General features: G+C 51.9%; 11 protein-coding genes across 11 annotated transcripts; 2 read left to right on the top strand and 9 right to left on the bottom strand.

Moving 5' to 3' along the window:
• Window positions 1–132: 132 nt before the first annotated feature.
• On the bottom strand, window positions 133–1,114 carry N7458_000363 (RNA-binding protein with serine-rich domain 1; the record flags this gene model as incomplete). Its single annotated transcript, XM_056903757.1, has 3 exons — window positions 133–605; window positions 675–780; window positions 845–1,114. 3 exons carry the CDS (start codon window positions 1,112–1,114, stop codon window positions 133–135), a joined length of 849 nt encoding a protein of 282 aa, XP_056771524.1.
• A 411-nt stretch (window positions 1,115–1,525) lies between these two features.
• On the bottom strand, window positions 1,526–3,868 carry N7458_000362 (putative AAA family ATPase; the record flags this gene model as incomplete). Its single annotated transcript, XM_056903756.1, has 2 exons — window positions 1,526–2,251; window positions 2,327–3,868. 2 exons carry the CDS (start codon window positions 3,866–3,868, stop codon window positions 1,526–1,528), a joined length of 2,268 nt encoding a protein of 755 aa, XP_056771523.1.
• A 962-nt stretch (window positions 3,869–4,830) lies between these two features.
• On the bottom strand, window positions 4,831–5,626 carry srgA (Rab family GTPase srgA; the record flags this gene model as incomplete). Its single annotated transcript, XM_056903755.1, has 3 exons — window positions 4,831–5,144; window positions 5,265–5,532; window positions 5,597–5,626. The coding sequence occupies 3 exons, from the start codon at window positions 5,624–5,626 to the stop codon at window positions 4,831–4,833; spliced, it is 612 nt and encodes a 203-aa protein (XP_056771522.1).
• Window positions 5,627–6,366: 740 nt separating this feature from the next.
• Window positions 6,367–7,786, bottom strand: N7458_000360 (NCA2 family protein; the record flags this gene model as incomplete). The annotated part of the gene is made up of 3 exons (XM_056903754.1): window positions 6,367–6,601; window positions 6,657–6,782; window positions 6,888–7,786. 3 exons carry the CDS (start codon window positions 7,784–7,786, stop codon window positions 6,367–6,369), a joined length of 1,260 nt encoding a protein of 419 aa, XP_056771521.1.
• Window positions 7,787–7,788: 2 nt separating this feature from the next.
• N7458_000359 (uncharacterized protein) lies at window positions 7,789–8,544 on the bottom strand (the record flags this gene model as incomplete). The annotated part of the gene is made up of 2 exons (XM_056903753.1): window positions 7,789–8,428; window positions 8,528–8,544. 2 exons carry the CDS (start codon window positions 8,542–8,544, stop codon window positions 7,789–7,791), a joined length of 657 nt encoding a protein of 218 aa, XP_056771520.1.
• A 172-nt stretch (window positions 8,545–8,716) lies between these two features.
• Window positions 8,717–11,032, top strand: N7458_000358 (sterol desaturase family protein; the record flags this gene model as incomplete). The annotated part of the gene is made up of 4 exons (XM_056903752.1): window positions 8,717–8,760; window positions 9,988–10,228; window positions 10,304–10,389; window positions 10,474–11,032. The coding sequence occupies 4 exons, from the start codon at window positions 8,717–8,719 to the stop codon at window positions 11,030–11,032; spliced, it is 930 nt and encodes a 309-aa protein (XP_056771519.1).
• Window positions 11,033–13,366: 2,334 nt separating this feature from the next.
• N7458_000357 (MFS general substrate transporter) lies at window positions 13,367–14,998 on the bottom strand (the record flags this gene model as incomplete). Its single annotated transcript, XM_056903751.1, has 1 exon — window positions 13,367–14,998. The coding sequence occupies one exon, from the start codon at window positions 14,996–14,998 to the stop codon at window positions 13,367–13,369; it is 1,632 nt and encodes a 543-aa protein (XP_056771518.1).
• An 805-nt stretch (window positions 14,999–15,803) lies between these two features.
• On the bottom strand, window positions 15,804–17,725 carry N7458_000356 (glycosyl hydrolase family 79 C-terminal domain-containing protein; the record flags this gene model as incomplete). Its single annotated transcript, XM_056903750.1, has 4 exons — window positions 15,804–16,638; window positions 16,701–17,179; window positions 17,349–17,485; window positions 17,545–17,725. The coding sequence occupies 4 exons, from the start codon at window positions 17,723–17,725 to the stop codon at window positions 15,804–15,806; spliced, it is 1,632 nt and encodes a 543-aa protein (XP_056771517.1).
• Window positions 17,726–18,609: 884 nt separating this feature from the next.
• N7458_000355 (arylsulfatase) lies at window positions 18,610–20,393 on the top strand (the record flags this gene model as incomplete). The annotated part of the gene is made up of 3 exons (XM_056903749.1): window positions 18,610–18,784; window positions 18,886–20,075; window positions 20,157–20,393. Coding segments are annotated over 3 exons (1,602 nt in total), but the record flags the coding sequence as incomplete, so codon positions are not given.
• A 535-nt stretch (window positions 20,394–20,928) lies between these two features.
• On the bottom strand, window positions 20,929–21,126 carry N7458_000354 (uncharacterized protein; the record flags this gene model as incomplete). Its single annotated transcript, XM_056903748.1, has 1 exon — window positions 20,929–21,126. The coding sequence occupies one exon, from the start codon at window positions 21,124–21,126 to the stop codon at window positions 20,929–20,931; it is 198 nt and encodes a 65-aa protein (XP_056771515.1).
• Window positions 21,127–21,336: 210 nt separating this feature from the next.
• On the bottom strand, window positions 21,337–23,375 carry N7458_000353 (Zn(II)2Cys6 transcription factor; the record flags this gene model as incomplete). The annotated part of the gene is made up of 6 exons (XM_056903747.1): window positions 21,337–21,777; window positions 22,024–22,314; window positions 22,389–22,404; window positions 22,483–22,623; window positions 22,716–22,910; window positions 23,080–23,375. 6 exons carry the CDS (start codon window positions 23,373–23,375, stop codon window positions 21,337–21,339), a joined length of 1,380 nt encoding a protein of 459 aa, XP_056771514.1.
• Between the last annotated feature and the right edge of the window lie 867 nt (window positions 23,376–24,242).

Here is a 24,242-nt window from a genome sequence, read left to right as displayed (position 1 = left end):
ATCTTGTTATTGTTTTTGTTCGTCTAACAATTATGATTAAACAGACGGCACGGTGATCCATGGCGAATAAATTAGCGCCCAGGAATCGTTTCAAAGAACTCATTCGTGCACGTCTGTAATCCACTGGCTAGACTAGTGTCGGTTCCGACTGCGGCTCCTCACTGGACTTCGACTCCTGTCACTGCGGCTGCTGTATCCGTAGCTACTGTAGCTGGGGCTCCGCCGCCGGCGCTGTCGCGGGCTCTCAGGGCGACGGCTGCCCCGTCGAGGAGGGGAACGAGACCGAGAATAAGACCGCGATCGTACCGGTGATCGTGATCGCGACAGAGAGGGGGGGCGGTATGTGTCGCGCCTTTCCCCAGGCCGCGGACGTCCATGTCTCCTAGGAGGTGAGTCTCCGTGTGGCCTTTTGCCAAAGCGAGAGCGCCCGCCAGCCCCTCTGTTCGATACCGGTGGTGGGGAGCGAGAGAATGTTCGACGAGGCAGCACGATTGAAACGTTCAGGATAGCGCCATCAAGTTGAGCCTCGTGCATGTGGGCAATGGCTGCCTCGGCGTCGGCCGGGTCGTAGTACAGGATGTAGGCGGTGCCACGGTTGGTCATAACTAGATGAAAGCAGAAAGGGATCAGTACACCTGAAAAGCATCAGCGACATTCATCCAGGATGTTCGTACAGGATCTGTTCATCGGTAGGTCGAGGTACTCGATATCTCCAAAGCTGCCGAATATTTCGCGAAGATGTTTCTCCGTGACGTTCTTGGTCAATTTCTCAACCACAATCTATCAAAGCGAGTACCATTAGCACAACTCATCAGACAGCAAAACTGGCATGAGATTATCTTACCTTTGCGCTCTGTGGAGGACTTTGATTTGGGCTAGGAGAGCGACTGTAACTTGCGCTCCTGTACCGTCTACCCCCTCTGCTAGGACTGCGAGAGCGCGAAGGGGATCGCCCTCGCGATACGGATCGACTTTTGCTCTTGGTGCGTCGTTGACGGTCTGGTGTTGGGCTTCGTGTAACGCTTCGTGGTCGGTGATCTCCTCGAGGTGATCTTGCCGGGTTGCGATCTGGAGAACGCATGGGCGAATTGCCCCGAGGGGATCGCAGTGACATGGCTGGGACTCTGGTGATGGTTGCTGAGCGAGGGGTGGCTAGATGAGAGAGGGACGAAGAAACGTGAGGTTGAAAGAAAGAGAAAGGAGCTGTACCTGCATGCTGCATGTCAAGTCATGAGCCCGCGAGGTTAAATCAAGGGCGCAGGGAGAAGAGCCACGCTAGCCGCATCGGGTAATCACCTTGATGTCACTAGCAATTTGGTCCAATTGTGAATTGATCGGTTCAAATTAATCTTAAAAACGTTGAGGAAGCCCAGTAGAGAGCGAAGCTCCATGATTGCAAGTATCACAATTATTGCAATGCGAAAATGGTATTGTCAGAATCATATGGCACCAGAATCTATTGAAAGGGCTACAACGATAGAGGGGGTATCAACAACCTAACAAGTTCACAGGTCGTCTATCATATCTATTTCTGTGCATCTCGCCACTGTTCATACTCTTGGATAACGGCATCGGTAATTTGACGCCGCACCTGAGTCAAGGCGTACTCGAAATGCTTCAGCTTCACATCTTGTTCCTGTTGTGTTTCCTCCTCTTCGTCCAGTGCTGCGTCACCTGCAGTCTCACAGATGCTGACCATTTCGGCGCCCGAGTAGCCCTCGGTGCAAGATGCCAACTCATCCAGATCAACTTCTGGGCTGACGACGGACTTACTCGCCCAGATCCGCAGAATTTCTCGTCGAGCTTCCAAGTCTGGAGGACCGATATAAAGGATGTTATCCAGGCGACCAGGTCGCATGAGGGCAGGGTCAAGGACATCTGGTTTATTCGTGGCAGCAATTACCAACACATTCCGCAATTCCTCGATACCGTCCATCTCATTGAGAAGAGTGGTTAGGACATTAACGCCGCCCTGGGAGCTGCTGCTGCGACGAGCAGCGATGGCATCGATCTCATCAAAGAAGATGATACTTGGCCGTGCCGCGCGGGCCTTGCGGAAAATTTCTCGCAGCGATCGCTCAGATTCGCCAACATACATACTCAAGATCTCTGCTCCTTTGACAGCCAAGAAGTTAAGACCAGCTTCCGTTGCCAGTGCCTTAACAGTAAGAGTCTTGGAGCACCCGGGAGGGCCGTATAGAAGGATTCCCTTTTTACTCTTCACGTTGAGTCGGCGCATTCGTTCAGGGTGCTAGGATGATAATTAGCCTGGTTCCAAAAAACAATATAAAGAAGGGGGAGGAAGCTCAATAAGAAGAGCGCTTACCTTAAGAGGTCTTTCCACGGCCTGCTGGAGGCGTTTTTTAATCTCATGCTGCCCTCCAATGTCCGACCACCGGACTTTGGGTGTCTCCAGGAAGACCTCCCGCATGGCCGTTGGGCGGACCTCTTGCAGGGATGCAAGGATATCCGTCTCTCTAATATCTAAGTCGATGCACACCTCTCCATTGCTAGCATCACTGAGGTCACTAGGGGATGAATCCCCTTCTTGGGAGGGTGGTTTTGCCGGTAGAATGGTGGAGCCTTGCTCAATCAGCTGTCGTTGTCGAGCTTTCCGACAGATGAGCAGAAGGAGAGCGTAGAGATCCGCCCCAACGTATCCGTGTGTTTTTTCAGCAATGAAATCAATCAGGTCATCATTAAGTCCTGCAAAGGCGGGCCCGCGAATGGCACGAAGGATCTGGGCCCGATCCTGGGCGGTAGGAACTTGTAGTTCGATCTCGGTTCCCAGTCGATGAGGGGTTCGAAGAGCATCGTCAACATTATTGGGATGCCGTGTGGCCGCCACCACAAGAACGGAACCACTTTGAATCGCATCGAGATTTTCGCACAGAACAGACACCAGGGATGATGATTCGAAGGAGGTTCGCTTTGGTGCGATAAAGTCCAACTGGTCAATTAAGATCACACTTGGCTTGGCACGCGCAGCTTCTTGGAATATATTGCGGAGCTTCGACTCGCTTTCGCTGGTACTGCGACCCAGGGAAGATGTACCAATCCTGAACACTTGCTTCCAGCCAGCAGACCCGATCTGTCGCAGGAGAGCCGTCTTTCCCGTTCCCTTGGGACCATATAGAAGAATTCCCCGGTTATGCTCGTAGAATGACGGCATAGCCGGACTACGTGGATCAAGGTTGAAGTCGGACAGGCTTTCGTTGATGTCCTCGATTTGACGCGAGAGACCACCCAGGCCCACGGACTGAACGGCAATGCTCGATCGCGATTCTTCTCTCGGTTGCACCTCCGTTCCAATCGAGACTTTGGAGTTCTTCGTGAACCGGAAGATGGTACGGTTCGGGCTCGCGCCAGGGGCATGTATACTGACCACCCGAAAGCTGCGGCGTTGACCCTTGAGCTCCAGCTCGAAGACCAACCCAGTCGCCAGAACCTCGCTTCTTAGAAGCGGGAACTCCAGAGCCCACTCCCAGTGGCTTTTTTCACCGTCGGCAATGGGGCCATGTTTTTCAATCTTCTCGGGATCGGAGCAGTCCACCAAAATGATTGATTCGATATCGTCAAGTGTCCCATCGATTTTGGTGATGGCCACTTTCTCTCCGATTTTTATACCGTAGCAATCCTGAAGAGCTCTTGATGTTTGTACCACCGTACTTTGTATATTCTCCACTGCGGTCCAAGCAATTGCAGTCTTCGGGGACCCCTCGGCCGACGACAGGGTACATAGGTCATCTGCGCGGAGCCTCAGAGCAGCCAGTGAGGAGGAAGACAGATAGATACGGAATGCATCCTTGAGATCACTCCGGGCCTGCTTCGACAGTGGTCGAGCAGTGAAACTGCGGACGTCGGCCATGTGTGGGACGGGACACTCAAAGGAGCATGAAGTAAACGAACGGGTCGCGAAACGGAATGAAGAACGAGCGAGTCTGAATCACCGGTACCTCTCGATAGTCGGTTTGCAGGAGTATATTCACGCGCAACACGCACGGCCAAGGCTTTCGATCGTTGGACTGGAACCTGAAGTTGCCAAATTAGCAAGTTTACTCAAGAATCGCAACAAATGAACAAGCGCACCTGTTAACTCGTGCCTGATGCCGCGCAGGGCGGGAATTGGTCGAATTAAAAACCTCAATACCCCAATTCAGTCGCTTTCAAAGGCCCCGAGTACAGCAAGTCCGCTCCTCCACGGTGTCCTGGGTTCTTTCAGTATCTGGTTTGTTGGAGATTGTAGAAATTTAAAGTGGGGGGTTGAAGCTGGAGGGCTCTTATCGGGCGACTGATAGGAACGAAGAAAAGTGGGTCCGAGTCGGAGGCCATCTGGAGGAGACCTTGTGCCGAAACGGCATGTTCCCTGTTTTTTCATTTATGTATTATTAACTACTATTGTAGCATGGATGATATCTACTGATTTCTCAAAAAGGAAGGCTACTTAAGAAAGAACTATAGACATATCCTCTACAGACAGACAGGATATCAATGATCGACCGACTACTCAGTAAGCACTACTTGGCATATACAAGCATCAAGAAAAGGATACGAGTTGCCACGGGGTATGGACAGATATGTACGATACTCGACTGTAACAGGCGCCAGGTCCCCATAAAAACGGATGGAGTTTCAAATCTTAAAACATGAAATTGCAGGCGAAAGGATATGGGAGGGGAACAGCTGTGCGGGAAATGACCAAGTGCGGCACGAGAAAAATATCAAGAAGGCGTGCGCGGCAAAGATAAACAGACACGGGCAAAGGAATTAGGAAAAGGAGAGGTGGCGGTAGTGGTCATGGCGATGATGGTGGTGATGGTACAGGGTATTTCAGCAGCACTTCCCTCCAGTGCTACTCTGGCCCGATCCCTGGTCTATATGAAGCGGTGGCGCAGCATATTCGCTCTTGGAGGTATCCATGCCCTTCTTGATATCCGATGCAAGGCTGTAGAAGGCCTTCTCAATGTTGATGTTGTTCTTTGCAGACACCTCCAAGAAGGGGATGCCAAGCTCATCCGCCAGCTGTTGGCCTTGCTCGGTGGAAACAGCCCTCTTCTCCTCCCAGTCACACTTGTTTCCAATCAAAATCTTGTGGACCCCCTCACTCGCGTGTTGCTCGACGTTTGAAAACCAGGTTCGGATGTCTGTTTAAAATAAGTTAGAACGGATGGGTTTGGGTGGGCTGGGTGTCTTTGCTGGAGGAAGAACAACAACGACAAGAGGACAAGAGCCATATAGTAGAGGGAGGAAAATATGATACTTACTCTGGAAAGACCGCTCATCAGTCACATCGTAGACCAGGAGAATGCCCATCGCACCACGGTAGTAGGCGGTGGTGATGGTTCGGAAACGTTCCTGGCCAGCTGTGTCCCAGATCTGCAGCTTCACTCTCTTTCCATCCAACTCGATCGTGCGGATCTTGAAGTCGATACCGATGGTTGTAATGAAGGACGGAGTGAATGAGTCCTCGCTAAACCGCAACAGACAGCACGACTTGCCCACGCCGGAGTCCCCGATCAACAGCAACTTGATCTGTGAGACATTTCTGGTTAGAAATGGTGATTGGAGGAACCCAGCAGCCCATGAAGATACTCACCAGGAAGTCATAATTCCGTGTGCCAGCCATGATGGGGTGGTTCGTTTGTCGGTCGGCGTTACGGGGTCGTTGTTTTCAGATAGGAGGCAGTCAAGACTGTCAGCACGTTCCACGGTCGGACGGGGAAATCGTATGAATTTGTTCAGTGGCTCTTGCAAGGATGCTAAGAGAAGATGTCGGTAAAGAGCAATCGCAAAGTGAATCGCAGGAGATTAGGGTGACCAGGTTCCTGGTGCCTCCAGGGACTTTATCAGGAGCGCTGGGTCGGTGGTTTCAAAATCACCCGCTGCTGCAGGAAAGCAGGGAATCAAATGTAAATTGTTGGATATGTGAGAGACTTTAAATCAGCCTCAAATATTTAGAACACAAGCACGTCGGGGGAAGGCCAGGAGGGGGAGGGAAAGGTTAGAGTGGTCAATACCGAGCGGAGTGATGACGGTACTGCGTTGCTGCGATCGATGAACCGGTTATGTAAGCAGCCCCGATTGAGGCCCACGTTGAACAGAACAGGTGGATGAGCTAGGCGGCAACAATTGGCATGCTAAGGCTTAGGTATACTTAAGGGTAGGAGATGTCTTGATATAGAGACTTAATAGCCAGTATAATATAATCATCATGGATCGTTACTTAAGGAATAAGCCACATATTACAATACGGTGCACCTCGACGCGGACAAAGATATTCCACCGTACCCACGATGGGTCTGTACAGAATGATATTCATATCTCACAACAACTATCATACCAAAATATCACTACTACCCCTCTATTTTATTGGAAGTATGCCCATCTCATCCTCTCTACAACCCGTAGCTGCTTGTCAACGCCGCTCTGGACGTCGAGCAGGTCTTGAACATCCTCTCGGAACTCCTGGTATTGAATACCCCCCAGGACTAGCTTGATCTTCTGGAGAAGGGCCTCGGCTTCACAGATGAGTCGACCTGATTCCTTGTAGGACATCATCCCATCGGACGACCGGGCAGATGTGAGGATACGCGTAACATTCCTAATTCGTCAGTCAGCTGCATGCCTCACCACTTCCAGATTCGATATGTGTTTACCTCAGACCCCGACGAAGCTCATGTCGTTTCTTCCCCCTTTGCAGACCTCGGCGGTTGCCAAAGAGCCCGATCAGCCAGCGTAAAGTGGCATAGGAGACCAGAATTCCAGGGGTAAGACCAACGAAACTAGACCGAATATGTCAGACCATGCGTAATCAGGCATTCGAAAAAGAAAAAAATGAAAGAAGAAGAGGGGAAAGAGGAAGGAGAAGAAAAGAGAGACAGATGTACCCAAAGACAAGCTCTTGGCTCTTCAGGAGAGCATCAATGCCGCTGATGGCGATTTCAACGTCGACCTTGGTCTTCTGGATCTGGATCAAAAGAGCGCGCACTAAATCTCCACGAATGGTACCCATAAAGGGTGACCGGAGATCTCGCTCATAGGCTTTGAGGACTGGAGTCAAGTCCCCTTCCTTGACCGCGTTCGCAATGGCCGTTGTGTCTTCCACGGGCGGTTGCCCTTGGCTGGTGTCTGGACGGTCATTGACAAAATCAATGACCATCCGCTCCAGACTGGCCCGGTCAGCCAGTAAGCTGTTCTTGCTCATGATGGCAATTTCACTTTTCTCGTCGTGTCGAATGGTTCCGATTAGTTTACGAATGGGGTCCACCACCCAGTTGCCGCCAAAGTCGATGATAGTGGCACCGAGATCCATGATCCATTGTAGGATCCGGTCCTGTCGCTGGGCCAAGAACTCCAGGGACGCACTGCCCGACAGGACCGCCAGCGAGACTGGGATCCAATACCGAGTCACTCTCGACGGGCGCCCATGCAAAGTGACAAAGGTTGACATCGAAGATCTGTGCCCTGGCAATTGATCACGAAGGACGGAAACCAGCCGCTGAATCAAATCCGCTGGAGTTTGCGTAGAGTACAGACCATTGCCCAGCGTGTGTATACCGGCCTGGTCCTCTTCGAGGGTCGTGAACACCCGTTCCTCAAAGCCCCCCACATTTGACTGGTTGATTGCCTGCTGAAGAATAGCTTCTGTAAGAATCACAATCCGGGTGACCGTCTCTTGCCACTGATCACGAGGCAATTGGGCGCCGTCCATGGCCATATTCTCGGGTTGGAAGGCGTGCCAACTTTCCATAAGCAGACCCAGGCTACTAGTATGAATGTCCGTCATGGCTACGAGGCGGTCTCTTTTTTGGCGAGCCTCGGAGCGGCAAGATCGGATGGGAGAGGACCAGTTGAGTCGGAGGGGGACTCCGACATGCTCTGTCGAGCGATTTGATAAAATTGTGCCCATTGAGCCGCCAAGGACCTCGAGAGTGAGGCGGAGGAGGCGTTTCGGAGCGAAGGGAGGCCCTTGGACCAATGCCAGAGACGTGTAGGTGTTGTCTGGGCCGTATAGAGACCACTATTCCAGAATGACCCGAGCACTTCGTTCCAGTAGTAAGTCTCTTCCTGAAGTCGGAGCGTCTGGTCCAACAGGGAGTGCATCACCAGGCCTGATGCCTGGACCGAGGCTTTGGCAGCAACCAGCCACAGATAGTCCGACACATGCTCCTCAGTCTCAGTCTCTGCCTCGACCCGGACGTCTGCGGGGACGGGTAATTGACGCGTCAAGGATGGGTCCGTAAGCAAATCTACGAGACGAGTGGCAGGAAGGAAAGACTGGGTCTTGGAGGTCACCGAGATAGACCCGATGACATTTTGCAGGCGACGAACGAGCACCGGGGGAGCATCTTCAGTATACAGAAGCTTCTCCGGACGTGTAATCTGCTGTTGCAGTCGATCGAGTTGGATATTGACGCCGCAGGCCGTTCTAGATGGGTAGGACGGTGTCAGCTGGAACAACCATGGAGGGATCAGATCATCTCGGAAGGAGGTAAAAGAAAAATCGGAGAGGGATCAGGAGACGTACTCCTGGACAATCGACATGGCGGCCTAGAAGAGCGTCGACTACAGGTTCGACTACTACGTCCGGGTCAGCATTTACCCTCGAATTGGTAGTCCAGTATTGATATTAGTATTGGTATTGGTATTGGTATTGGCCATGGGCATCATTCCATAAGGTTGGCATTACTGGTCTGCAGAATCACATGACGTCATTATGCAAACCAAGCAAACAAATACCTTTCGGCGGATCGATGTTATGTAAGCTGTCGGCACTGACCTTTGTCAGGTAATGTGCAAACAGTGCAAATAGGCAATCTGCTCCCGACTGTACTCGAAAGTACACGGTACTCCGCGGTCCAATCCTCCCGAGGTGGGATGATCATTTTTGGCAACCAAAGTACGAAATATACTTATGCACGGAGTACAGTGTAGTACTGTAGTGTGTCCGAGGGCCCTACTACTACTGTACGGAGCAGCCTGATGAGAGACGGAACACGTCGAACCGGGGTTGAATGATCTTTTGATTATGATCATGATGGTTATCCTATGGTTGAGTTGGGTTCGTGGACTACAGTAGTTCTCCTACAGCAAGAATGAAGAAACTAATACTATATACAATTTAAGAAGCATACTATGTAGTGAATGCCCGTACCTCGTATCTCCTGTATATGTCTTATGTAGGTAAGTATAGAGACTCTGGTTATTAGCTGTTACTACTATTTCCGTGCGGATATATTCTATCTTCTGCTACGCTCCGCATGGGCTGAGCAAGGCGATCTCGGCGGGGGGCGAACAAGCGCAAAGATCCAAGTTGGCAAGTTGGCAAGTTGGCATGGCCTGACGAGGCACCAGCCAACCAGAGACCCGGAATTTCCATTCTTGTCGCAGGGTGGATCTCGGATGGTGATCGGCTCGCCAGTGGCCTTACCCAGTCCTGCCCGGTGTTGCCCAGTTTAGCAGGCCGATGGTTGGTCGGAGGATAGCCTCAAGTACTCCAACCCCCTTTATCGCGGGCAACTGGCAGGTGCAAACCCGACAAACTGGTGTCACCCGCATCTCCGGAGTCCAATAGGTACTGGATGTTAGGTTAATTTTTGATTTTTTGATTTTTTAATTTTCAGGGGAAATTACCAATTCAAACGGGTCTCGCCACTTCGGGAATGGTCCTGCCCGCCCCGAAGGTCGAACAAATAAATCTTATTCATATATCTGCTGCACTTTCCAACTCCCTTTTCTCCCTTCCCCTTCTTAAACAGCCTCTGGCTTTAATTATCACCTCTCCCACTTCTCGACTTGGCCCACTCTATTCCTCGTTTCCACTGATTTCCTTTCACTTTCTCCAATCCCGTCTGGTGACACCTTTTCTAAAGGGGAAACACAATGTTCGTGACCTTTCTTCCGGCCTGCCAGAGCCTCCTTCCTCCCTCTTTCCCCACGATCTTTTCGAAATGGCCGTGCTAACCTACCTGCTCGGAACACGTATAGGAACTCGACTGTGCTGTCTTCGGTCACCTACTGGGGCCAATTCGAGGAGATTGGCAAATACAATGCCCACTTGAACGTTGCCGAGCGGCTGTGGGCTGCCTGGTACGCGTGGATGCAGAACGATGTCCTCGCCACCGGTATCATGTCTTTCATGATGCACGAGCTGGTCTACTTTGGCCGCTCGCTGCCTTGGATCTTCATTGATAGTTTAGGTCTCTTCAAGGGCTACAAGATTCAGAGCGTAAGTTACATGCCGAGACTCCAGCGTGGGGCCAGGTGAACCGTCACTTGAATGGATGGGCTAATCCTTCGATAGAGCAAGATCCCTTCCTTGCGCGAACAGTGGGACTGTGCCAAGTTCGTGCTCCTGAGTCACTTCACCGTCGAACTCCCCCAGATTTGGTAAGATTGACCATCTTCTTTTGGACCCTCGAGGTCTTCACAGCGACCCTGGTGGCAAAACTAATTGGTCTTTTGAAACGGCAGGCTCTTCCACCCCATGGCTCAATATTTCGGTCTCTCAACTTCGGTTCCTTTCCCCTCCGTGTGGACCATGGCGTACCAGATTGCGATCTTCTTCGTGATGGAAGATACCTGGCACTACTTTTCCCACCGTGCTCTGCACTGGGGTCCTCTGTACAAGGCCATTCACAAGATTCACCACCAATACTCGGCTCCGTTCGGCTTGGCCGCTGAATATGCATCCCCGATCGAGGTCATGATTCTGGGTTTCGGAACGGTCGGCTGCCCAATCGTCTGGTGTGCCTTCACCGGTGACTTGCACATTCTCACCATGTACATCTGGATTGTCCTGCGCTTGTTCCAGGCAATCGACGCGCACAGCGGCTACGAATTCCCCTGGAGTCTCCACCACTTTCTTCCCTTCTGGGCTGGTGCGGACCACCATGATCTCCACCACGAAAAGTTCATTGGCAACTACTCTAGCAGCTTCCGGTGGTGGGACTACGTTCTGGACACCGAGTACACCCCTGATGCTCTGAAGCGCCGGAGAGAGAACCAGACTTCGTCAAAGAAGGCTCAATGAGTCAACTTGACAACCTCTCATTCCAGAGAAAGCTGACCTGCTGGATCAATTGCTCATAGTCCGTGTGAGGTGCTGCTTTTTCTACCATTCTTTTTTTCCTGTCCTCTAGTCTGCCTCTTTGATACCACGAGGGTCATGGGTGCAATTTCAGGCCCTTCACCTGGAAACGACATGTCCACTTGTTGCAGGCAATTGGCAAGATGGCATGACGCGCGATACTTCTCGCGCATAGTCGGATAGCCTCCCAACCAACACGCCCTATGTGTATAGCACATCCTCGTGCAATGCGGCGCCGCGACCACTAGTAATGTTCTAATGTATCTACTTAATTTTGCGATGAATCCCCGGTGCTAGAGTCCGGGCCAATATCATGTTTATTCTCAAAATCTTGACGCCTATGATTTAAAAGCCCCCGTTGTATTGCTGTTGTCTAGATTCTTGGTTTGGCGGCAGGTGCGAATCCGGTTGAAGGTAGATCGACCAAGCTCTGTCTAGTAGAGAATAGTTTGAGAGAAGTGAATGGTTTTCGTTGAAGAGGAAGTCAATCAAATGGAGCTGGGTGGAATGCAAAGTGGCGACAGATGAAGCTGGATATGAGCAGGGTGATTGATCATCAAGAGGTAGACCCCTACATACTGTTGTCTACGAGCTTTACCAGCGCGAATAAGATTCCGGCTAGTCAGGTCAGGTAATTGCAGTTCTAGGAGTATTTCCATATTTTACTACTCAAGTAACATTTTACCGTCACATGTGAAGGTAAAAAGAGCTAAAAAAGGACATCGGGGATAAAAAAAGCAATGTTCCCTCGAACCGGAATCGAGCCGGTGACCTTTCGGTTATATGATGATCCATTACAGCCGAACGTGATATCCAACTACACCATCGAGGGTTTGATTGCGATGCGAAAGTCCCTACCTATCATTATATTCTAATTTGACAGCTTCCAAGAAACATAGCCTTATGTATGTAAATGGTCCTACTGTGGGTAGATTCTAATGGCTTACCCTATCAAAATTATTCTTCTTCATGGAAACTTCATTGGTTCTTTAGTTATTCAGTTTCAGTTTTGATTTTAATATCACTTTTCAATCGTATTTTAATTAATTGTGTTTTCAATCCTTGCTAAGAATTTCTCTACGAACTTCCACTTTAACATGATGAAGTTGAATAGTATGAGCAGCTACCAGCATTGGCTGTGTAGGAGGGTGGTGGCCGGATTCCCCCAATTAATTACAGCGCGCTTTGACGTAAGTGCCATTCTAACGGAGAGTTAACTAAAGTTATAAGTTTTACTAACTACTTATAGGAGTGAGTACTTGGTGTCTTGGGCGGTGCGGCTATAGCTGTACGGAGTACTCCTGGCAACATAGCCCATATCTCGTAATATAATAGCCTGACCACTGGTAGTCAGGTAGCCGCGAAACAAAAACTTCATACTCCCTCGAACCGGAATCGAGCCGGTGACCTTTCGGTTATATATCATCCATTACAGCCGAACGTGATATCCAACTACACCATCGAGGGTTTGGTCATGGTGGGGCGGTAGACTTTTTGCTAGATCAATATTAAGAAATTCATCCAGATAGAGAACTTTCCCGCCTTTTTCCTTATCTCATAGGCACCCAATACAATCATCACTTTTCCACTGCGATGCGACTAACAATATCAGATATTGCCAACGTATTTCTAGGATAATGACATTCTCTCGCATATCTTCTGGATCAACGATGTTCGTTGAGGCTACTTACTTCATCGTGCCCCTCCGATATTCAGAAGTTGGCCTCAGCCCAATGCTAGCTCTTGACAATGCTTCATCTCAGTATTCTGAACTATGGCCAGGGTTTTTTTGAAAGGACAGGACCGAAATTAGTGTACCAGCCGCCATACTTGCGGGATTCGATCAATTTGATGTCTTAATAGAGCCTAGGAGTTTCTTTCGACTCAATTAGGGCTCTTCCAGCAAGAAGCTGACCAAAAGTGTCATGGTGTACATACGTCGCTCGTGCGCAAGGTGTATTGAGGCTGCAATTTAGCACGCAGGCTTCGAAATTGAAATGATTCCTGGAAGCGTCTCGGTACTATATAGCATGTATAGTAATGTTTACTTTACGTATGTCAGACTGTAAACCTTGCTCCGAGGCTGTATGATTTGAGAACTCCATGTCAAGCTGTGACTACTCGGAGGATAGTCCATAGCGGTTGCCTCCATAATTCTTGCTCTACCTACAACTCCCAGAGGCCAATCAAGAATAAGCTCACTTCGTAACAGATCCCAATACAGTGAAAGTGTGAATATAAGTTACCAATTCTTCTCGCCGTCATAGCAATAGAATTCTAATCCCTTTTTATCTCGAGCTTCCCTAGGCCTTTCAACCCATAGAAACTGATAGCCACTGAAAGAAAGCTCAGTGCACAATTATACCACCAACCGCCTCGATAACCAAGTAATAGCGCCTCTTTCTGGCCCATAAAATCTGAGTGCGCTGTTGTTATCTGGCGCGCAATTAATGCGGAGGTTGCGATACCGACACTTTTCCCAATCTGAGCAAGCATGTTAAAGACACTTCCTGCCAGGGCCTGCGTCTGGCTTGGAAACGCTGCCGTCATCACCAGGTTTGCAATTGTATATATCAGATCCGCACCTAGTGGATTAAGGGCCATGGCTTGGAATATACCATGCCAATACCCGGGCCCATCAAGATGAGAGAGGGTGGCCAACAGTAATGGCGCAATGCCGCTGACAAGACAACCTGCGGGTACGGCAAACGAGGGCCGTAAATATGGTAGTAAGCCGCCGATGGCGATGTTCATTAATAGTCCACAAACTGGCGCAGGTAAAAAGTACAAGGACGAGGTAAAAGCAGAGGCACCACGGACGTCCTGTAGGTATAGTGCGGTGAGCTGTTCGCTTGCGTTCAAGGTACCCCAGACCAAGAAAACAGTAACGCAGATTGCTGCAAAAGGCAGGTTGGTCCACATCGAGTTTGGAATCAACGCTGGGCGACCGAGGCGAGCCTGTCGATGCATCCACAGAACAAAGGCAGGCAAGAGTACTATTGCTGTACATAGTATGGTAATATGTAGAGGTTGACGTATGCTCCCTTCAGCACTTGATCCCGTGGCCACAGCCAGCTCGTATGAAAGAAGGGCAAGGCAGGTGCTAATGAGCAATGCACCGATCCAGTCAACTTCACGAGCGAGACGTGAGAACGACGACCGATTAAATGGGCCACCATCAATATCCCGTGGCAACACCCACAGCGCAAGAGCTAGAACCGCACCGTTGAGGATCGCGGTAACATAGAAGCCCCATCGCCAACCGACAGTGTCTGAAAATATGCCCCCTAGCACTAAGCCCAACCCAAAACCGACAGCTTGGCCGCCTCCCATGGCTGCAAAGGCGATGCTGCGGCGGCGAGGGCTATTGTTGACAGGAAAGAGTTTTGCTGCGACCCCAACGGCTCCGGGTAAACAGCAGGATGCAGCTAGACCTGCCGTAGCCCGCAGCAAAATAAGCTGCACTGGGGTAGTGGCCAGGCCAGCGCCTAAAGCGCTAGCGGCCTGAAACAGCCCACCAAGTAGACTCACACGACGAGGGCCAACAATATCGGCAGCTGCACCACATGGGAGTAGTGTGCAACCGCATGCAAGCGCAAAGGCTGCGGTGGGCCAAAGTTGTTGCGTCGGGGGAATGTCCAAATCTGTTGCGATCACAGGAATCCCTACGGTCAAGAGTCCTGCTAACAGGTTTCCAATTCCTGTGATACAAGTAATACATGCAATAATCACAATCGCTCGACTTCTGGAGACATCTGATACAGGTTCGGCTTGCTCAGCCGACACGATTGAGAAAGTTTCTTTCATAGCTGACCGTCCCGTTGACGAGGCAGGCTGTGGTACAGATACCAATTCAGTCAGAGTTATCGTATCGGGACAGGCTGTAACGTCCGAATAGTCATTGGTCATGGCCGAGATGAGGATTTTTCCAAAAGTGTGACCTTCCGTGGCCTAGCAGGCAATGTTGATGAATTATTTTTTGAAGATAGTCCAGCACAATTTGCAGGGTCGGGTCGACTTGACACGTGGCAGGCAGGAAGCAGAACAATCAGGGGGATCTTCATGGACTATATGTATATGTATTTCCCATCAATAATAATGCGAGTGGGATTACATAGTACGTGCTAATATGTTGATTATGTAGGACTTGTCCAGCTTGGTTCATTAAGGTTTCTACCAGATTGACCTAGTTGCCGCTACAGTCTAGTATGCACATCCAGTTTGACTTATGATAATAACTCAAATAAATCTATTATTCCAGTCTGTCTTCAGAAATACACCACTAGTGGAATCGCGTTCCCGCTACTCATATCAACACGGTTACAAAATCCTCAAATAGATGGCAGCTAGTAGATGCGCAACAATGACCTGATTCGATTTCTCTGCGCAACCACGAAGCGATAGAAAAGTCAGGCGAACACATACTGGCCTTGATATAAGAAGAAGATACTCGGATTGAACAGACGAGTTAATAATAGCAGCCATCCGTTTTAAACTATTGACAACCCCTTCAACAATAAAGACTACGATTTTGATCGTACAGCCCCAGAAGGCGGCAAGCCACTCACACATTGGACAGTCTGCTATATTGAAAGCTAGTATCCCACAAAAACTCAACTGACAATGAATTAGCGGATGCTGTATTCGCCAGATCTGACTTCTCACTTATTTTGTTGCACTGGACCTGATAGGCAACTACAGGCGCACTCTACTACTACCTAGGGTTATGTGCCAGCGAGATCATCACAGCCTCGGTACTCGGAATGTCAAGGTGCACCACGCTGTTGATCGCTCTGGCAGTCTCCCAAATCTCCTTGCCGTTCTCGACCAGCCTGCCATCTGTATAGTTCCAGCTCTGACCGGCCCACTGGATACCCTCATCCGCGCTCGCGCCGTTGCCGGTCAAGCGCCTGACATTGACGTTGTCGACGCCGCGGGGTACTTCCAGCCTGACCGACTGCACGGGGCGCTCATAAGGTGTAGTTGCGTTCCACTCGTCAAAGTTGAGGACAACGTAGCGCGCGAGGTGGCCAGACTCATACACGCCGTAGGCGGACATGTTCCACGGCAGGCCGGGGAGGTTGTACACCTGGACGTTCGGGTGATGACCGAGAACATCGGCGGCGAAGATTTGGCCGTACAGAGGGGCGCGAACGTATGGGTCGCGGCCGCCCGAGGTGACGGGCACCCAGCCACTGTAGCCGAAGGTGGTGCCCTGGATGAGGTTGTAGCGGGTGATGCTGTGGACCATGCCTGTCATCAGGTGGTCAATCAGCCACAGGGCGGAGCCGAAAACGCCCTCAACCTGTGACATGTTCAAGTTGTACGCGTTGCTGTTGGTCTCGCCAAGGACGAGCGGCACAAAGGGCTCGTACGAGTGGCAGAAGTCAATCGCGCTCTCATACTGCGTCACGTTGTCTGTGACGGCGGTGTGGTTCATGTACGAATTCTGTAATCGTACCCAGCCTTGGTTGCTGGCGGCATACTGATGGTACGACATAGTCTTGACGTGGCCCTTGCCGTCCATGCCGTGAGCAAATGCATTCTCTCTGTGTGTTCCGAGGGGGTCAGCATCCCTTCTACCCGTTGCGTTTCTCAGATTGACACTCACACATTCCACTCCTCATCTTGACCACCTATGAAGGTACCGCCCTGGAAGAAGCGAGTCTCGTCAAGCCTGTACTTGTTGCCCTTTAGGACACGCTCCGAGGCTGCGTCGGCATACTTGTTCCAGTCTCGAACGTAATCGTCTATGGTGTAGTTCTTCTGACGCTCACCTAATGTAACGAAGAACTCAGGCTCGTTGCCAATCTCAAAGCTCTCAAGCCGATCCTGGACGTGGTTCATGACGAGCTTGGCCACCTCCATAGCATTGTCAAGGCCGCCCTCTCCGCTGTAGTCGGTGCCCCTGTTAATTTGCCAGGACCAGTGTGTGCCTGGGAAGTTGTTAAAGCCCCCAAAGAACGCAGGCCCGACGTAGACCCGGTCAGCGATGCCCAACGCGGCCGTTGGGGATGACTCGTTGTACCAGTTGTACGAGTCAACCTCTTGAGAAGCATTGTACCAGACCCGATCACTGTAGCCGCGGTCCTCGCCGAGTCAGCAGTCCAGTTGAAAGATATCGACCCAAAGAACAAAAAGCAAGGGCTGGAGATTCAGGAGACCAACTTGGTCCATAGCATTTGAATATACGGGTGAGGTCAAACGAATTGCGGGGGAATTGGACAAGGGGACAGACGCACGTTGAGGTACCACCTACTCGGATGAAAGGGTGAGCCCCGGTCTTGGAATAAAGAAGATCGAAGATGTCTCGGGAAAAGAGATTAGGGTACGTGGTGTTGCCTGTGGGATGGCCATTAGCTTTGCTTGCCTGCATGGAATTGGATCCGTCTGTAGCTTCGGCCGGGTATTCAGAGCTATCATGGGCATCCGTTTCCAGCATAGTGAAATCGTACCAGCATAGTCCTTGAGAAAGTGAGCCGGGAAGGAGAAGGAGGCAAAATCATGGGGCACGCTCCAAGAAGCACCAGTTGGCACCTTTGCGGGCGATGATACGACTAGAGGGGAGGGAGAGGCACTCGCGGCGGCGATAGCGGCGAGACTAAGGAGAGAAGCTGAAGCAAGAGAGGGAGCCATGTTCGATTGATCTGTCTTTTGCAGCAACGGAGGGCAGAGGCAGAGAGAGGGCGGCAGAGGCAAGATGAAGCACACCCTTGACTCTGTGAATGGCCGTGTGACTGACCACCCCGTGCTCTATTTATGCTCTGCCGGAAAGAGAGACGAGAAGGAGGCAGACTGCTGCTTTGAATTAATCAAGGCATTGCTACACTAGGGGCTCGTCATTCGTCTCCTCCTGTAGCTCTCTCCTCCATCGACGTATCGACGTCGAGTTAGTTTGTTAGTCTGAAGGGCCGAGGCAGTCTGGGGAAGCCTAATTGAGGACTGCTTGACTGCTTGTGGTCCACGCTTCTCCGCATTCTCCACTTTCCCTGCCACTGGGGCCGTTGCCAATCCCACGGGGATGGCGAGGGGAAAAAGAATAATTTTCATTCACAAGTCTGGTGTTGTGTAGAACGACCGAGTTGAGCTCCCCAGGCCCGGCTTTCGGCAGCGTGCGAGTTCCGGCATGGTGGATCCTGAAGATCCAGTCGATGTACTACTTACTACTCTACTACTCCACACTCCACGTCGTTGATCCCGGACCTCGTCGCGTCGGCTGGGAGAGCTAGCTAGCGGCGGGGATAGGAAATACTGCTCTAGTAATATCTGGAGTCGCGGTGGCGAGAGAGAGCATGCTCGAGTGCGCCGATAAAAGACGCATCCAACACAAATGCAAACGTAAACGAACGCCGAACTTCTCGTCAAGTAGACAGACCATTGAGCCAGGCCACTTCAGAAAGAGAACGAACCTCCCGAGCTGAACTGAGAGCTGACTTGGAGCGCCGAGGCACAGACAGGACCGTCACCCATTTCGTCGACATCAACGTTACTTCACCTTGTTTAGACAACAATCGGTCACAATGGAAAAGGACACACGCCCCAACTTTCTTGTCATTGTCGCAGATGACCTAGGCTTCAGCGACTGTGGCTGCTTCGGGTCTGAGATCTCAACTCCTCACATAGACGCCTTGGCGACCGAGAGCAATGCCCTGCGATACACCAACTACCATGTTGCTGCGGCGTGCTCCCCACGCGGTCGATGTTGATGACCGGTAAGTTTCCTTGCGCTCTTCCCTTTCCGAGCCCGTGATGCATCTGGGAGCTTCTATATGCGGGCGCTGACAACGATGGGCCAGGAACTGACCACCACATTGCCGGCCTCGGCCAGCTTCAAGAAATCACTCGGGCATCGCCCGCCCATGCTGGCAAGCCGGGACATGAGGGCTACTTGAACCACCGAGTCGTCGCGCTGCCAGAGTTGCTCTCCGACGGCGGCTACTTCACCTGCATGTCGGGCAAGTGGCATCTGGGCCTCAAGCCAGAGCATCACCCCATCCGCCGCGGATTCAAGAAGTCGTTCGCATTACTGCCGGGGTGTGCAAACCACTATGCCTACGAGCCGCAGTACAAGGATCCAGGCTCCGAGCCTGACAAGTTCTTCGAGACGGCCACGCGCGCACTGCACGCCGAGGATGACGTCCTTCTCAGCCGCCTACCCGACGGCTTCTACAGTAGTGACGCCTATGCCGACAAGCTCATGGCGTACCTAGACAACCGCACTGAAGAGGAGAAGCAGCAGCCCTTCTTCGCCTACTTACCCTTCAGCGCCCCACACTGGCCACTACAAGCGCCCAAGGAGGTCTGTGACAAATACCGGGGCTTCTACGGCAGCGGGCCTGAGGTACTCCGGCAGAAGCGCCTTGCGAAGCTCAAGGCACTAGGCATGGTCGACCCTGGAGTAAAGGCCCACCCGATGGTCGTCGTAGACGAGAAGCCAGAGAGCTGGGATGACCTGCCCGAGAACGTTCGCCAGGCGTCCAGCCGGGCCATGGAGGTCTATGCCGGCATGGTGGACCGCATGGACTGGAATATTGGGCGCGTGATCGAGTACCTGAAGGCCCGCGGTGAGTATGACAATACGCTCGTCCTCTTTATGAGCGACAACGGCGCCGAGGGTGCCAGCTATGAGGCCATGCCGCTTGTCGGCGGCCGCATCATGGCCCACGTGGACAAGTATTATGACAACAGCCTCGACAACATCGGTCGCGGCAATAGCTTCGTTTGTTACGGGTGCCGATGGGCTCAGGCAGCCACCGCACCCTCCCGCCTCTACAAGATGCACTCCACTGAGGGCGGCTGCCGCGTACCACTCGTCGTGAAGCCGCCCACCAGCGTCGCCACCGGCGCATCCGGCGGCGGTGGCCTCATCACTGACGCCTTCTGCACTGTCATGGACATCGTCCCCACGTTCCTGGAGCTGGCTGGCCTCGAGCACCCGGCGCAGTACAAGGGGCGCCAGATCGCACCCCTGCGCGGCCGTAGCTGGGTCGAGTTCCTATCGCTCGCCCACCACGGGAGCTCGACAACAGCAGCAATACAGGACTCGGCCCACTAAATCCATGGGCAGGATTACGTGATGGGCTTCGAGATCGCTGGCTCGGGGGCCCTGCGGTGCGGCGACTGGAAGATCACCTTTGTGCCAGCGCCCAAGGGCCCGCAGCGGTGGGAGCTGTTCAACATCCGCGACGATCCCGGCGAGGTGTGCGACCTGGCCGAGGAGAAGCGGGAGCTGTTCAAGGAAATGCTGGCGCTCTGGCGCTCTGGGACGAATACAAGAGCGACGTGGGCGTCGTTGGTGTCGCCGGTGAGTACCCCACGCCAATTCAGGGCCAGGGCTCGGTGTTTGACGAGATGGACGACCCTTATGCATGGATCAAATACATTGGCAAGCCAGACATCACGCCGGAGAGGCTCAAGGCAGTCATTCCTCAGGTGGCCGAGATTCATTGAGCTTGCAGGCAAAGTATACCCTCCCAAGGTGTATGTAGCCCACCGCTTACGATATCATCGGATACCCCAGGCGCTAAATGAGCTAGAAGCTGTATGATAAAGCATCTGGGAGGGAAATAGCATTAGAATAGAGACGTCCACATGAATTATATACTTTATTTAGCATCTTGCCTAGCTTGGTAGATACGGGAGGTCGAACGTGATCCATGGGGGCAGCTCCGATAAGTCAGAGACATCCCATGTCAGGTAATTTCCCATCTCATCGGCCGTTCAAATGTAGTCCTCCATTGACGGCTGCTCCGGCTGCATTGATGCATCCTGGGTTATTAATGACAGTCCACCAGCTCCCATGCTGTAGATCGCGTGGTGGTTTGCATGCACCGCCCCCATCACCAACCCTTGATTGGTAGTACTAAATTGGCATGCGTCGGAATGCGCTCTTCCATATTGTACAACAGCTGCTGATTCTGATCCGACACGGACGTGTTTGGCGAGCCTGCCGGTCCTCCTGAGGATATCGTCTCGGGACTGGTACTTCCGACCTGCTTGGCGCGAACTTCAGACCTGGCCTTACGGAACGGAGCCATCGTAGATAGGTGATGTATGTCAGCGGACCCAGTCACCTCGGCCTGACTATCCGGCGATCTATCAAACGAATTTAGCCTCCCTTGTACCCATTTCGGCAGGGAATTATCAAAGCGGGAGGGGACCACCGTACATGTGACGCGCTCGCCACTCGACTGCGATATCCTGCAGACCGAGGTATGATGGCCCGAATCTGATTTGAATGAACAAACTTAGCGCTGCGGTGAGCCCCGCCAACTCAGTTGCCTAGCACTCACATAGGGGCTCAGGCCATCTCTGCCGGCATGTAAGACTTTAAGAAGCTGGAGATTCGTCCTAAGATTGGTCTTCGTCAACTCAACCGACTCGGCGTCATTAGCCACCGTGCTAGTGTAGATTATTTGGATCTTGGCGGATTCTAGCGCGACGTCAGCGCAGAAAGGCTGGTCAAAGGCAGCTGCACCGTGTCTAAAGCCCTGTCGAATCACATTTGAGACCTCGCTTGCATGGAAGCGGCAGCGTTTTTGACAATCGGCTCTAAAGTCGGGCGGCGCGCCGGCGAAGGCGCCGGCGAGCCGGAAGTTGAAGCCAGCAAGTGAAATCCTGGTCAAGTCGAACACGGCTGCGTGATAGATCATGTGGAGGAAGAAGACTGCTCCTGCGATATGTTGCTCCTTGTGTATGTAGGAGTTAAGTGGAGTAAGGCGGAATATATCTGGTATGTGCTCCTAGAACGTCTCCAGCTGCCGAATCAAGCTCATAAACGGGGATGAAGGATCTGAGATATTGGGCTCAGATGGGGGCGTTGTGCGAATCAATCTACGCTTTGGAAAATAGGCTACCCGGCGTAAGTAGGCTCGAAATTATGGGTTTTATCATTACCTTAGGACCGTCGCTCGTATCTTTATCAAGACAGTCACAAGCGAGGGGAGATCGAATTGGCCCAGGACAGAGAGCGAATCTGGATCCTCAGGATCGGAGAGAAATTGCGGAGAGATATAGATGGGAGAGAGGAAATCTCGATCGGAGCAAGGGAGCGGTATAGTGGGGAAGTCACCGCGCCAAAGCGAATTTCTGTCCACGCCGGACGCTAAAGGAAGATCGATCTGATAGCAAGCCCAGACAATGCGGTTCTCCACCTCCCCCTCAAGGATCTCAGACGGCAACCCCGAGACTGTGGTCTGCTGATGCGGCGAGTCAAGGCCCAATAGCTGTATGGCACGGAATAGGTAGCCACAGAGGACATAGACCATGGCATTTTGGTCAGTTCTCAGCCCATACTCACAGAGAAGAACAAGAGCCTAAAGAATGAGTTAGTGGCAACATTCAAGAGCGCAGAGATGGTGTGTTCTCGACAATGAGAAGCAAAGCGGACACACCATGAGATGCTGGACACTTGGAACAAGTGTGCTTCGGAGAGCACGTCCTTCCGAGCCTTTTCCGCCCATGTATCACCAGGAATCGTGGAGCCAGGTGGGTGAACTAATGCCCCACTGCGCACCGAGTCAAGGAAAATAAGCCTGTCATGTTGTCAGAAAGGATCTAGCTAGCGGAGAGGGAAGGAAGAATGGCTGAATGCAATCCGGTCCGCTGTTCAGGGAACCACCCATACCTAGCGCCTAGAGCACACATGATATACAAAAGTGGTTCACCATAGTCTTCCATGACCGTGTCGCAATCTAATGCGTGCAGAAATGAAGGCTTATGAATAAACGCGAGACAGCGTAAGGGGTGGATGCGATCAAAGTAGGTGCTGATGAGCCTAGACCTCAAGCCGGCATCTTGGGGGAGTATTTCAGAGCACAGTCTAGCACAAGACACAATGTCATCATCAGCATGGGATCAAAAGCACTAGCATCCCAAAGGCTCGGGTAGTAAAGAAGAAATTAAGCCGCCATCTACCCCCTAATAGATGGCCGAGGCCGATATGAGGGAGTTACTACCAAAGTGAGGTGATTAGCGAGGAATTCACTAACTGCTGATAGTCGACCTCGAGGCCGGAGATTACGGGGGCTGTCACATTCGGGCCCCGCAAATCTTGAGACGGTGAGTTGCCGATGGAGGTTCCACGGCCCGACGGCTGGGTGACAGTGGGCGACCTGTTGTCAAGCTTGGTCCGGTAGACGCAGCTCAGGCCGCGGAGGATACGCCTCTTGCAAGAAGGCTGGTTGCGGGTACAGAGACTCTTGGTGGCCCGGCACTGTTCACAGGAACCTATCCTCCGCTTCTCCTTGCCGGCAGCCCTGAAGATGTCCTCGGTGGACTTGGCCATCTGGTCACGGGGGATGTTCCGGCGGCCCTCATCGTAGCCGGGACACACCACACCAAGACGGACACAATTTCGGCATGCGGGAATAGCCTTGTCACAGCGGACCTAAGCATGGTTGGAAGGTGTTGAGCATCCATCCATATCATGAGCTGGGGGAGATGTGAAAGGCCGCTGGTTCATCGGTGGTGGTGGAGATGGTGAATGACCAGCAGCCGCATCGAGATATACGTACCTTCCTAGACCGGCAAACTAGGCACGCTGGCCCTGAGCCTCAACGCATCCATCCTGTCAGTCTATGGAGCCCCCTTCCTTTCTTATGCAACAAAGGAATGAGATACGCATAGGCACCTGACGAGCTCCGGCCAGACTCCCCTCTAGCGGCCGCCGGGGCCGCTGGTGCTGGTGTTGGTGTTGGCCTCTCCATTGGGGGGGGGATACAGAGGTAGAACAAGTTGTCATACTGCGAGCTCAGAGTTGATGACACGCCTGCTCGGATACAAAGATGAAGCAGATTTGTGTGAGGCTCTGCTTGATGACTTGGGCTTGACCACCTCCAGTTAGATACCGCGGGTACTGGGACCTGGCTTATCCATAACCAGGACAACTGCCGTGGCCTGGTCATGTGATTAGGCTACCAAAGTGATATCAAGTCACCATACAGTTTTATATATATATATAGATAGATTGATAAATGAAATTAGATGTATACTCACCATTCTACTCTCTCTCTCCCTCTTATCCATCAATGGTCTTTTGTATAATATAGCAGAGCGGTTAAATCAAAGTGACCACCTCTAACCCTCTCATAACAAGGGTTCCTAATAAACGAGGACACGATGGAAATCGCTATCCACACAATATCAAATTAAT

Source organism: Penicillium daleae (assembly GCF_028827525.1).
Source record: "Penicillium daleae strain IBT 16125 chromosome Unknown utg000001l_segment0_segment0, whole genome shotgun sequence".
Taxonomy (NCBI): Eukaryota; Fungi; Ascomycota; class Eurotiomycetes; order Eurotiales; family Aspergillaceae; genus Penicillium; species Penicillium daleae.
This window is presented reverse-complemented; position numbering and strand designations above follow the sequence as displayed.